A 13,850-nucleotide genomic window follows, 5' to 3' on the forward strand; every position below is an offset into this window, starting at 1 on the left:
CACAGCAGGGCTCAGGACAGGACATCAGCTGGGTGTAGCTGTCCCTCCCGTTGACACGCCACGCTGCCAGGCAGAAAAGGGGCAATGTCCCACCGGGGGACGTGTCCCATCCGCCTCCTGCTACGGCCCAGGGCTCTCTATGCCATCGCCTGAGAGTCCAAGGGCTGCTCCTATGAAGGATGGAAACACCCCGCCCTCCTCACATGCTGTTGCACTGGCACACCAAGTTGTCAGCAAGTAATCAGGATAAAACAATTAGGGCGGATAACGAGCGGTCCCATCAGTCTGGCTCCCTGGCACGGAAGCAAGGAAAGCCTTATTGTGGCATCCCCGTCCCCGCGGCCCCAGCTCGTGGTCTGCAGGCGGGTGGGCTGCTTGGGAAGCTGTCTGCCTGCCCTCCCACCCTCCTCCAAGGTGTTAAGGAGAAAGGGGAAATTTTCAGAAGGAAACAAATCACTCGGGAAACTTCCAGGCTGGGTTTTCCTTGCAGCTTTTACTCTGCGCTCTGGTGGTGGCCGGGCCAGCGAGGAGGACACTCTCTCACTCCTGCCCACAGGCGGTCACCAGCATTATATTAACTCGCAGTAAGACCTGCTGGGAGGCTTGAAGAGTGACAGATTTGGCTCAAAATTAGAAAATGCCAGGCAGAGGGATGCCCCTCGGACGCAGAACTGGGAGATGCCAGCACTGCTCAAATGTCCCCTTCCCTGCCACCGCGGAGGTAAGGACCCATGGCTGGATGGAGCTGTGGGTGAGCGGGAGGGGGGATCCTGCTCACTGGGACAGCAAAGCCTCCAGACAGCCTAGCACCCTGGGGTTGTTTCCCCCCCCAGCAGCTTTCCTCTTCTGCTCCCAGGCAGCTGAGCCCATTAAAACCTGCCTGTTTTCATTAACTGTGTTTTCCCAAAGAACTTCTGTGCAAACAGTGGTCTTCTCCCAGCCTGGCTGCTTGGTGCTGCACACAGTGCCTGGAGAGGAGCTGGTCGAGGCTCCTGCACTGCTCACCCATCCCCGTCCCCATCCCCAACCCCATCCCCACCCCGTCTCCATCCCCGTCCCCATCCCTCACCCTGCCTCACTGCTTGCAGCTCCTCCCCAGCCATTCCCACCACTCTCATTTCCTCATCCAAGTTCTTTGTCCTGGCACGCTGGGCTCCATACACATGCCTTTGGCCAGTGGTTCAGCATTTGGCCGTGGCTGGGTCACACCGTGTGTCTCCTGCGGCACTGAGAGCTGCACTTCCACTGCAAGAACCTCTGGTGACACGTGCCCCCTGCGGCACCCGTCAGCAGGCATTTGGTGCTGCACCGACCCATCTCCGAGTGCTCATAGTCCCCCTGCTCCTGTGCCTGCCCAAAGGATGTCATTTTTAGGCAGGATCAGATTTCAGAGGGTGAAATATTTCTGATTTTGCAATCTGGGGGCCTGGCACATCCAACACTAGAGCTCTGGCATACAGCGAGTGAGAGCTGCAACGGTGCAGTCACAGGGAAGAGGCTGAGCGGTGCCGGTGCCAGCTTCTTAAGGCAGGCTGCACAGCTTCTCCCAGCCCCGGCTCCTCGCACAGAGCCAGGAACCGGTGCCAGCTGTCGGGGAAAGATGGTGCAAGTGAGTCAGGGGCTGCATGAAGCCTCCCTCTCCCCGGAGGTGCGATGTGCTGGGGCGGAGGAGGAACCCACGCTGGGCCAGCGGGGATGTGCAGAGCCTGGGAGCCACGGAGCCCCTCCAGGCGCTGGCAGAGGGCCACCAGGGTGAGGAACATGAGCACCTGTGCGTGCCGGTGGGATGTCAGCACAGCCCTGCCTTCCCATCCCGCACCCTTGAGGTATCTGCAGGAGGTGGTGACAACGATGCAAACGTGGTGGCTTGGAGCAAGGCACCGCTGAGGTACCATCAGCTGGCAGCAGAGATCTACAGGCAGGGATGTACCTGCAGCCAAAATGCCCCGGGGAAGGGCAGCACGGGGTAACAGCGCCTATTTCCAGCCGTACCCTGGGTGCAGGGCTCCCCAGAATGAACTCCTGGCCGACCAAAGATGAGAGGGATGCTGCAGCACAGCCTCACATGAGGTGCTGTGCCTATCTTGGTGTGATATAATGCTACCAAAACGCTTAGGAAATTGTGCTGCGGGCTGCCATGTCAGTATTCCCAGCAGTTAACTTAACCCGAGTAAACAATATAGTGGAAAAATCACACGCTCACTAAAATACACAGAAAAGTGGTCCTGGAGACTGTTTGGAGGCTGTCAACGTCTCACGTGCAACCTCAGGCGGGCGGTGCTGTCAGAGATGGTTCATCCAGCGACCTTGGGTGCCTCCAGGAGGGCTTTGGCAGGAAACGGGAGGCGGGAGAGGGAGGAGGAGGGCTGAAGAAGGTGGCAGAGAGGCCAGAGCAAATGGGATGAGGGTGGGGAAACTCCAAAACGACGCCTGGCTGAGCAGTGAGGGTGCCAGGCAGAGCCCCTGGCACATCCCAGCTGTCGTTTGAGGCTCTGCAGAGGAATGGTGATGGGGTGCCCGTGTGGACACAGCCCGTGGGCTGGAGGAGAAATCCCAGCCTGCCTGAAGAGAGGAGGGAGGCATCTCCCTGGGCTGGGCAGCCAAACCCTTCTGTCTCTCTGCTCGCGCTCAGGTCACTGCCTCACACACCAGAGAGCCCTGGGAAGCAGGTCTGAGAGCTGTCAGGTGCTGTTAGCGGCGTGACAGCTCTTAATAAGGCCCATCTGCCTGGAAGGCCTCAGATCCGGCAGGGTTTCTGCAGACCTGATGGCGAGCGCCTTTGCCAAGGTTTTACACTCAGCACTAATAAACCCAACGGGGCGGCGTTTGGCACCACGAGCGGCAACTTCCCAGGCTCGGATAGCTGAGGCAGGGAAAATCCAGAATTACAGGGGGGAAAAAAAAAAAAAAACTCGCTGCGAAGCACTGAGGTGAAACAATCCCTCCCCTCTGGGACACGAGGGGGCCATACAGCTCGGGGACAGCCTGCCAACCGCAACCCCCTGCTTTCGGGGTGGCTGCTCCTGCAGACACCCTGTCCCTCTGGAGGTGAGCACATGGATCCTGCCCTTCGAAGGTGGCTGGTGCTGCACGAGGCGATAATTGGGATGGGAAAACCACAGCCTCCAGAAGAGGGGCTTGCTGGCAGGCTGCGGGGAATGGGCACGGTGTGGCAGAATTGCGCCTTGTCCCAAGGGAGCAGGTGTCATGCAGGCACCCGGTGCTCTTCAGACAGGACGGCACAATTTAGGAGGTGGCCAGGAGGGAACAGCTGGACCCGTAGGTGTAACATAGCAGCACAAAAAGCCCACGTGATTTAGGCAAATGCCACATTCAAGGGAGATGAAAGGCTGTAGCTGAATCGAATCACTGTGGATGAATCACGGCGCTTTAGGGAACACACTAATGGGTGTTTAAACTAATCCGTAAAGCCTGGATAAGTTCCAGCAGACGTTTGGGCATTGTAGAAGCTTCAACTCTGTCCTCCGGGCTCCGCTGTCTCTTCCTGCTGCCGTGGCCACTGTGCTTGGGAGGCCCCACAGACCCAGTGCCTCTGAAAAGTGGGGAGGAGGAAAGGGCCAGCTGCCTGGTGCACGCTGAGCTTTGCTGGGATGGTCCCGCAGATGCTTGGGCCTCTCTGAAGCGAGCAGGATTAAATTAGCCCCACGAGGAGCCCTGCAGCGCTGAGCGACCAGAGCAACAAGCTGCAGGGGAGCAGGGATGGGACCTGGGCACCTCCTAGGCATGGCCCCCTATGCACCCATGGGTGCGGGGCTGCTCCCTTGGCGCTGCCTGTGGGCACCCACAGGAATTGGCCCCAGCTGTGTTGTTTTCAAGTCTCCTTGCAAGCCTCTCCCCACAGCACGGCCCCTTTCCACCCGTGGGCTGCCCGGCACAGGCACGCTGCTGCCAGGGGCTGGGATGCCCTCCAGTGCAAGCGCCGAGCAGAATCACCTGAAGGATGTGCTTTGCGAAGTCCCTGAATTAAAATAAGGATGTGGGATTTAATCTGAAGGCTTTGAAGCAGATATTTTTGTTATACATCACCATTTGTGTCACGATGCTAAAATATTTGGAAGGGCTGTGTAAATCGCTATTTGATCCCCTTTTTTTTTTTGGGCCGGCTCCCTCCTCCCTGCTTCACGACTGCTGCACAGAAGGGAAATGCACGTACCACTGGGGAACCTTTGTTTTTACTTTCGGCGGTCCTAAACAGCTGTGTACTTGACAGCGTTTCCAGGAGGGATGCTGTCACACGCGCTGACGCACACACAGAGCTATGCACCGACTCGCAGCCTTTGCTGCGTTTCCCATTCGGGAGGCTGAGGCCCTCCAGGACAAACACCCCCCTTGCTTCGGTGGCTCCTGCCCACCCTCAGCATTCCCCCTGGTGGATTTTAAAGCCTAAATTGGGTTAAGGATTTTTGGGGGTATTCGGGACTGCATCCCCACGGGTTGGCTTCAAGGGCTGCTTTTAGCACCAGGGGAGCAGCGTTGCAAAGCTGCAGAGGGAGTTCCCCACAAACAGGTGGGAATAGAAGGCTTGCACTAAGCCTCACAGGGCTTCATTTAGCCTTGATTCACCCAAAACATCCGAGGGAGAAGCTTGTGGACATTGCAATGTCTTCAGAAGAGCGCAGCATCCCTGAGGAGCTCTGGAAACATCTTGGCTTTCTTTTTCTTTGTGGCTGAGCAGCTTCGGGGGGCACCTCCTGCAGGGTCACTGGAGGCCAGGACCGGGGCAGCTCTGATGCTGGTGGAGGGTTTTTAAAGCTGCATAAAGAAAACATTTCTATTAAAAAAACCCTTCTGGGTTGAGGATGTCAAGACACGACCACAGCCAGCCAGCTTGTCTCGGGTTCAGCTTAGAAATCTCTGTCTTTGGGCCGCCGGGGCCATGGAGCAGCCACCGGGAGACAAGAAACATTTGCCATATGTTGAGGGATTACTGTATAAAAATGAGATGCTTGGCTGGGCTCCAACGTAAAAGGTTTCCAAATAGAGTCTGAATCCTGGACGGAAAAGTCCCAACTAAATATAGCCATGGCAGTCTCGGAGCTGACTTTCTTCTCTCGAGTTCACTTAAAATAGCCCGAGCAGTGGGGGCTGCCTGCAGGTAGCAGCGTGTTTGCAAACAGGGCCTGACCCTGCCAAGCTGCTGGTGCTCAGGGACACCAGGATGGGGAATTGGCACTTGGGGGCTTGAAAAGGTGGAGCTTTCCTGCCAGGTTTCGGCATAGCTTTCTGGGGCCTGGGGTTGCTGAGATCTGGGGTTAGAAATGAGGGCACGGAGGCTGGGAAAAGCCCTGCTGGGAGATGGTGCTTCCACGCAGAAAGGGCAATTTGGGATTTTCCGGGCTGCCAGCCCTGGTCACGCATTTCTGAGCTGCAGGCTGCTGCCCTCAGCCTGAAACCCAGGAGCTAAAACCAAATCCCAGCCCCGGGATGGATGCCACAAAACGCGTGGGGATGCAGAGGCCGGTGCGGTGCCTTGCACAAAGCAGCAGCAGCAAACCCAGCCCTCAGCACTGCTCCACGCTCAGGAAGTGAAATAATTCCGCAAAAGCCCCTAGAAAAAGAAACAAAGCATAAATATCCGGGAGAGGAAAGCATCTGTCAGCTGCACGCCTCGTGCTGAGGACGGCACGCGGGGAGGACGCTGTCAGGATGCGGTCGGGATAAAGCCGAGGGAACTCATCGTGGGAGACACACACAGGGTGCTGCTGGCCACTCGTGCTGGGGGCAGGAGGGTGCTAAAGCTGCCTCAAACGGCAGGGGGAACTCCTAGCAAAGAGAAGGTGGTGTCAAAACCCAAGGTGTAGTCAATAAACTCCAAAAAGAGGTGAGACAAGCTCCCCCCGTTGGCTTATAGAGGACACACAGAAGCTGTCTAACACCTTCTCGATGCGGGCAGTGTTTTATTTGTAAGGCCTCACTGTTCCTATCACAGATGCTAGAAGTTTAAATTAAACTGAACCCCGAGACAGTCAGCCCTACAAAACATGGGGCATCCGAGACTGGGCATCATCAAAAAAAAAATAATAATAATAAAAAAATGCAAGTTTTCTGAAAGAAGGAAAACTTTTAGCTCTGGTGTCCAAACAGGGGAAAACGTGGTTGTAAATCCTTAAAGAGAGGCAGGAGAGCAGCCCGAGAGCCTGAGGTGTGAAAGCCTCGACAGAACGGGAGCTGCCAGGAGGGAAAGCCTGGATCTGCAAAATTAACGCTCCCAAACAACCGCCCTGGGGAGGTCGGGGACACGGGGGAGGCACGGCTGGGAATAGCAAATACCAGCGGAGTTATACCTTACATAGATAAAACTGCTGCTGGAACGGGCTTTCTGAGAGCCTGGAGAAAAGCTTTTGTTTAATTTATGGGGCTCGGGCTATATTTAGCCCGTGGATCCTTGGGGTTTTATCTTGTATTGTTGCTCCCAGCGAGCAGCTGCAATGCCTTAGTGGTTCACTGTTTCTTTTTTGTCTTTATGGACTTTTTGCAGGTGTGGGGGCTAGCCCTGCTGGCCTCCAGGGCACAAGGGCAGCCCCAGAGCCATCCCCACACCCCGCTTTCGAGCCCCACAGGGGCTCTTTCACCCTTTGGGATGGTCTTCAAAAAACTTTGAAGAAAAACAAACAAACAAACAAACTTTGAAGAAAGACAAGAAAAAGCAGCTGTTTCCAACCTACAGACATTTTTATTTTTTTCTTTTTCTCCCTACAGAGGGAATCTTTTTGGGGTGAGTCCCCACTGACATAAAAAACCTCTGGGTTTCGCAGCGAAACCCTGCCAATCTCCTTCTTCCATCCGTGGCTGGCATGCCGAGCTAATTTTATCCTCCTGGCCCCCCCATCTCCTGGAGATTGTCCTGTTGCAGCCAGCGAGTGCTAGAAAATAGCACATCGCCCACTCACGCAGCCTCCCTCTTCAAGGAAAATATTTATATTATGCCAAAGAGAGGGTTTCCATGGCAGTGATGACTTTAGCACTGTTGCCTTGGAAACCACTTGAGGCCATCTCGAGCGGGTTGAAAATACCCTTCGCAGACAAATAAGGCTCATGCACTGCCTGGCCCCTCGTGGTGGCTTCTCCGTGCCCCCCGGCCCTGTGCCTGCTGCTGCCACATGGGCATGGGGCTCCCGCGCCCACGCTCCCCGCGTGGCCCCACTGAGTCGCTGCCGGCGCTGCGGGATGCTGGATGGCCACCACGTCATCTGGTGGGCGAGAAGAAGAGGCCGGCCACGAGAGGTGCTTGGCAAACCCTAAAGCCTGCCCAAACCCAGAGCTGGCTCGGGCTGCGGGGCATCGCTCTGGAAGGGAAAAAGCTGGGAAGCGCATCAGGGCACGTCCCCAGCACCGTGCCCGCGATGCCTGCAGCACCTCTGGTCCTGGCCGAGGCCCCTGGGGCTGCTCGGGTGCCCCTGCCTGCTGCCGTCCCTCCTCGAGCACCAGCTCTCAGCGGGGCACCCAGCTCCCGACTCCGTTTCTCCAGAGGAGCTGCCAAAATCTCCTGCGTGCTCACCTCCTGCGTGCCTTGGCTGACCTAACACAGTCGTGCCTTTGCTGTCCAAGCCTGCGGGGGGACTGTCACCCCCTTCCAGCCCGTCCAGGGAACGCGTCAGGGAGCATGGAGCCTGCGGTGCGGGCAGGCGACGAGCGCCACGACGCAGGCAGCGATGCTGGGCGTTCAAGCTACAGGCTTGGGTGGTTTTTGTTTTGTTTTGGTTTGGTTTGGTTTGGTTTGGTTTGTTTTCCCTCTGTTGTCCTCTGGGCAATCAATAAAAGCACCCGGGGAAGCCGCTCCCGCCCCAAACACCCGGCCAGCTCCGCCGACGGGACCCACCCGAGGGGGGGGACGCGCCCCGGCCGCCTCCGCCGCTCCCTGGGGCCGGGCAGCGAGGGGCCGCCCCCGGCCTGCCCCCGCCCCGCTGCCGGCCCTACAAAGGCCCCTTCCTCCTCCTCCTCCTCCTCCTCCTCTTCTTCCTCTTCCCCCGGCCCCCGTCCCGCTGCCGGTGTCGCCATGGCCCCGCTCCGGGCGCTCCGCTTCTGCGCCGCCCTGGCCCTGGCGCTGCTCCCCGCGGCCGTGCGGGGCGAGGAGGAGGCGGCGGGAGGTGAGCGGGGTCCCACGGGGCCGTGGGGGGGTCCCACTCGTGTCCGTCCCGGTACCGGCCTCGCCCGGCGCCCCCCCCAGTGCTCCGGCACCGCTGGGAGCCGCAGCCCGTGCTGGGGAGCCGCGGGGGTCCCGCGGGACCGTCCCCGGCCCTTGGGGGGCTGCAGCCGCGGTGGTGGCGAAGGACACGGGGGTTTGGGGTCCTGGGGTGCTCCCCCGGGGCTGTAGGAGCAGGGTTTAGGGGTAGCAGCGCTGGGGGTCCCGGGAGAGTGGTGTTAATGGAGATGCAGGGGAAAGTGAAGGCGCTCTTCTCGCTTCCTGAGCGCGTCCCTTGGTGCGAGGGGGCTGTTCGGAAACTCTCCGTGAGCAGCGAGCCGGGGGGGGCCCAGCCTCGGCTGGAGACACGGGCGCGATGCGGTGCCCCAACCCGTCTGGGATCCGGCACAGGGCCTGCAATCTCGGCCTCTCCGTAGCGCACAAACCTCCTTATCTGAGGAGCCGCGTTAATAAATTGCCTGGTTGTTTGGAGGGCTCCGTGCGGAGCATGTGACGGGCGGCGGGTCACAGCCGGGGCTTCCTTCCAGCTGCGAAGGGAAAAAACACAGCCCTGCCCCACTGCTTGCCTGTGGGGAGCCAGAGCTCCCCTGGGGCTCAGCACGGGGACCTGTAGCAGTCCTGGCTCGGGGTGGTGCTGGGGGTGCTGTGCCTTGGCTGACAGCGGGCAGGATGCTCCCATGCCTGTCCCTGCCTGCTGGGTGCCCATGCAAGGGGGCTCAGGTCCGTGACCCGCACCCCAGCAGCCTCACACCTCTCCCCTATGTCTGTGCTTTCAAGCTGCTGCTCTGCGGGGGCTCGGCCAGGTGTGCGGTGTCATAGGTGGGGACCCTGAGGGTGTCAGACACTGAAGATGTCACATCCTTTTGGGTCTTGTGGCTGGCAGCTCTGACAGGAGCATTAAAATGCAGAGCCAGGGACGGGTGCAGGCTCTGGGGTGTGCTGAGAAGCTCCTCGTGGTCCTGAGGTGTCCTTTCCCTTTCTGCAGATTGCCACCAGTACACAAACAGGAGCTGTGAGGAGTGCCTGAAGAATGTCACTGTAAGTAGCTGTTGTGGTTTAACCCAGCCGGCAGCTAAACACCACGCAGCCGTGCGCTCACCCTGCCCCCTCCCTCTCTGGGATGGGGGAGAGAAATGGGAAAGTGAAGCCTGTGAGTTGAGATAAAGACAGTTTAAGACACAATAATAATAATAATAACAATGATGATAAGAGTACTACTATTAATAATATGTATGAAACAAATGATGCACAATGCAATTGCTCACCACCCGCTGACTGATGCCCAGACTAATCCCAAGCAGCCTGGCCCCCACCCCCCCGGCTAGCCACCCCTATATATTGTTTAGCATGACCCCATATGGTGTGGAATACCCCTTTGGCCAGTTTGGGCCAGCTGTCCTGGGTCTGTCCCCTCCCAGCTCCTGCTGCACCCCCAGCCTGCCCGCTGGCAGGACAGTGAGAAGCTAAGTCCTTGGCTTGGTGTAAGCACTGCTCTGCAACAATTAAACATCAGCGTGTTATCAGCACTCTTCTCATCCTAATCCAAAACATAGCACCCTACCAGCTACTAGGAGGAAAATTAACTCTGTTGTTTAACTGAAACCAGGACAGTAGCAGAAGTAAAACTCCAATTTCTCCCAAAGAACTGCAAGTGCAGCACGTGTTTCGGGTGGCTCAGAGGAGCTGCTTCCCCCTCAGGGGTCAACGGACTCGGTCATCCCTGCCCATTGCAGTGAAGACAAACACCCCTCAGTGCTCTGGGGCGAGGCCTCTAGGAACTGCTGGCTTCCTGGTCTGCTTCTTGAGTCATCAGTTGAACTGCTGAGCTCCTCCTAGGAATGCAGGACGCTGCTTTGGGGCAGGTGTGTCCCCTGAGCGCAGGAGGACCCGGCTGCCTGCTGGGCTGTGCTTGCTGATGGAGCAGCTTGGACCCAGCTCTGTCGGTTGCCTCACATGGAGCAGGAAGTCAGGCTCTTCCTAGAGTCTCTTCCCACTGAGGCTTTCCTGAAACCACTTGGTTTCCCTTTGGCTTTCCTCATGTGGCCCTATGTAGCCCCCATCCTGGGCACGTGGTGGGTTGGTTGGGGCAGCAGGCTGTGGGGACAGTGGCACCGGGTGGATGAGGGCTGTGTGCCTGTCCTGCAGACCTCATCTGCTGCTCATCTTTGGTATCAGCAGGCTTGGACCCAGGGCAGAGCTTGCAGCAAAGTCTGGGGGCTGTGGGCAGCCAAGTGGCTGGGGCTGGCTGGGGAGGGCAAGTGAGGGCACACAGACATCTGTTTCAGCAGTTCTGCATCAAGTGCCTTGTTTCAAAGGCTTTCCTGTCCCCCAAAAACTGTGCAGAACTTAATGATTATTGCTTTCCTGCAAGCCAGGAGAAACGTTCCCAGCATCTTTACTTGCTCTGGAACTCCATGCCCCTCGCCTCTCCTGGTGCAAGGACCTGCTGCGAGCTGCACTGGCCCCGCAGAACACCTGATGTTTGCTGGGCTGGGCAGCCCAAGCACTTAGGAGCCAGCGGTGGCTAGCAAACTGGAGCCTGGCTACCTGGCCGCGCTGCTGCCCAGCGGTGACACCGTGCTGTTGTGTGTTGCAGTGCCTGTGGTGTGCCAGCAGCAAGCAGTGCGTGCCCTACCCTGTGCGGCGGATCCTGCCACCGGCCGACCTGTGCGAGCTCCGCTCTGCGCGCTGGGGAGTCTGCTGGGGTGAGTGCCTGGGGCTCCAGCAGTTGGCCCAGGGCTACTGCTTCTGGTGTGGCAGCGACCCACCGAAGTCACTGGGGGCTCCTCAGGCATGGTGTGAGGAAGGCGAGTGGGAGCAGTGCCCCGTCTTCTGGCAGGAGTAACCCCTGCGCTGCTCCTGGTGTGGTCCTTGGGCTTCAGGACGTGGTGAGGACTGAGGGCACTCCGTGGGCAGCACCCCACAGTGTGCACACCCACGTCTGAGCTCTGCAACAGCTGCACTGCCCTGAGCCCAGCACGTGGCTCCCTGCACTGCTTCTGTCCCTCGGTGCTGTGCCTGCTGGCCCTGGCAGGCTCTCAGGTCCGTGGGGGCTACAGGAGGCACAGTGAGGTGGCTTCTCCTTGAGTTCACTCACCTGAGAAAGTTTTCTCTTCCAAAACTAGCACCACGTGAGCCACCTGGAGCCGAGTCATCTCCAGGGGCTTTTCTGGCTGGTGGTTAGCTGGCAGTGTTTCCTGCTTGGTGGCTCTCCGGAGAAAGGACTTGTTCAGACCAAGGTTGTGTGCTTGTGCTGGGACAAGCCCCAGGTGTTGGGTGGTGAAGCATTAGGAAACAAGGCATGGCTTGGTTTCTCTTACCTGCCCCTGTGATGCACGTGAAGTCGAACTGTGGTCACAGTGAGCTATTGTTCTGGAGGCTGGGTTCTTCACCTGCAGAGGGAAAACTGCTCCCACACCTCACGAAGAGAGAATCTCCTCTTTGTGAACATCAGTTTCTGAGACTTGTGTAAGACCTTGAAATACGAGTTTGTATGCGAGTAGCCTCAATAAAAGGCCTCATTGTGGAAGAACACATTCCTTAGCTTGCAGAACTAGCTTTAGAGAAGATTAGTCCTGCAGGAGATTGGCTCTTAAATGTGCCTGCATTTATGGTGTGTGACTCCAGCCTTTGTTATCAGGCAGAGGAGTGAGCGGGGCAGGGGTGACACGAAGGCTGGGCTCACCCTGCAGAGCCACGTGTTTCAGAGGTGCTGGTGGAGAAACCTCCCTTCTGGGCTGAGCAGTCTGGTTAGCTTTGCCTTGCCCGCCGCTGCTGATTTCCAATATTTGGCTTCTGGTTTTGCTGCAGAGCAGCTGGCCAGATGAAAACCTCACCTTGCACATCAGGAAGGCAGCGCTGTCGAGTCAGCTCTCAAACGCTGGCTTTTTTCAAAGCCCTACCTGGACATCAGCCTGTGGACCTGCCCGTTCCTGGGTGACCAGTGAGGGACAACTCGGGACCTGGGGACAGAGGCGATGCTCTGCAGGCTGCTGGCTGGCTGCCACCTGCTCACCCAAATCCCTGGTGAAATGCCCCACGTGGGCATGCAGTGTGGGGCTGGCTGCCTGAGCCACACCAAGAAGGAAGCCCGAAGTGCTTTGGGTCTGGGATGTGCTAGTGCACCTAGAAATAACGCCTGAATTGCATTCCCCCAGGCACTCCTGCATGCCTCGAGTCTGGTAACTGGAGCTCCTGCGTGGCTGTAAACACTGCAGCTTCCCAGCAGCTGGGTATTTGTGTGCTAAGTGTCTCTCCTTGCATCCTGCAGTGAACTTTGAAGCCCTGATCATTGCGATGTCTGTGGTGGGAGGAATGATCCTTATCATGCTGGGTGTCTGCTGCTGCTGCTGTTGCAAGAAAAAGAGCAAAAAGCAAGTATCGGAGGGGGAGGAAGGGGGCTGCTCCCAGTTTTCCTGAAGAGCAGCTAAGGTGCAGCCGTGGGCTGTTGCTGACGGGGCTGTTGCGTCTGCCAGGCCAGACAAGGAGGACGAGCGAGCAGCCCGGGAGCGGGAGCGGAGACGGGTGCGCCAGGAGGAGAGGTGAGGCCACGCTGCTGCACCCAGTGCTGTGCTTGGTGTGGGGGTGTGCACCATGAGCAGGGCCCCTGCTGGGACCTGGGGTGCACCCGAAAATCCCAGAGGCCTGCACATGTCTGCAGGGGGGGAGGCTGCGAGCCTGTGGCCATGGGCAAGGCTTTGATTTTGGAGCTCCCCAGCCTGGGAGCAAGGCAGGAGCTGCGGCTCCTCCTGCTTGGCCTTGCTGTGCTGTTTGCTGACTCGTGGCCCCTTTTCTGTCCGCAGGAGAGCAGAGATGAAATCGCGGCACGATGAAATCCGAAAGAAATACGGTACGGCGGCTCCTGCTGGTGTCTTCCACTAAGCTCTAGGTCCCATAACCGCGTCCTGTGCTGGGAGGGCGACGGAGCCGGTCTGCCAGGAGGACACGGGGACGCAGGGGAGCAGGATGGGGACAGGCAGTGCCACGGAGCTGCCGTCCCCCGGAGCTCTGGGCGGCGGTGGCTGGCGGGAGGGCTGCTCCGGGGGGTCTCAGCGGCTGTCCCTTCTCTCCTAGGCCTGTTCAAGGAGGAGAACCCCTACGCCAAGTTCGACAACTAGCCCCCAGCCCCTGCGGCACCGCGTCCTCGCCGAGCCACGGGACGGGGACACCCCCGGCCAGGAGGAGAGCACCACGGCGCCGGTCTGGGAGCTGTGCTGGGTGCCAGCGCTCCCTGGGCTCCGGGCTCCGCTCTTTGCCTCGCCTGCCCGCGGTGAGGGCCGAAGCCTCCCGGTGGAAGCCCACCCGGTCCCCGGGGAGCTGGGGCGGGCCGGTGCCGGTACCGGGGCTGTCCGTGGGCTCTCTCCCCTTTTCCCGTGCCTTTTGGGGCCTCTCCCGGCAGCGCCGGGGGGGGCGGCTGCGAGCCGAGCAGCGCATTAAAGCCTCCGCTCACCGCGCCCTGCGCCGCCTGCTGCTGCTGCTGCTGCGAGCCCGCCCGGGGGGCGCGGGGCGGGACCGGGACCGGGACCGGGACCGGGAGGGGGCGGGGCCACGATGAGACCACGCCCATCGCCGCACTGACCACGCCCCCCTTCAGCGGTGGCCACGCCCCCCGTGACGCACTTTCCAGAGGCGCCTGGGTGCTGTGCGCGCCCCCACGCCCGGCCGTGCGCGCGCCGGGCGCCTCCCA

General features: G+C 59.1%; 1 protein-coding gene across 1 annotated transcript; it reads left to right on the plus strand.

The window, feature by feature from the left end:
• Positions 1-7,939: 7,939 nt before the first annotated feature.
• On the plus strand, positions 7,940-13,618 carry PTTG1IP (PTTG1 interacting protein). The gene is made up of 7 exons (XM_084530291.1): positions 7,940-8,108; positions 9,150-9,202; positions 10,761-10,869; positions 12,435-12,541; positions 12,641-12,705; positions 12,967-13,013; positions 13,238-13,618. Exons 1-7 carry the CDS (start codon positions 8,018-8,020, stop codon positions 13,279-13,281), a joined length of 516 nt encoding a protein of 171 aa, XP_084386417.1. The 5' UTR covers positions 7,940-8,017; the 3' UTR covers positions 13,282-13,618.
• Positions 13,619-13,850: the final 232 nt, after the last annotated feature.

The sequence above is a fragment of the Aythya ferina genome (genome assembly GCF_964211825.1).
Source record: "Aythya ferina genome assembly, chromosome: 9".
Lineage (NCBI taxonomy): Eukaryota > Metazoa > Chordata > Aves > Anseriformes > Anatidae > Aythya > Aythya ferina.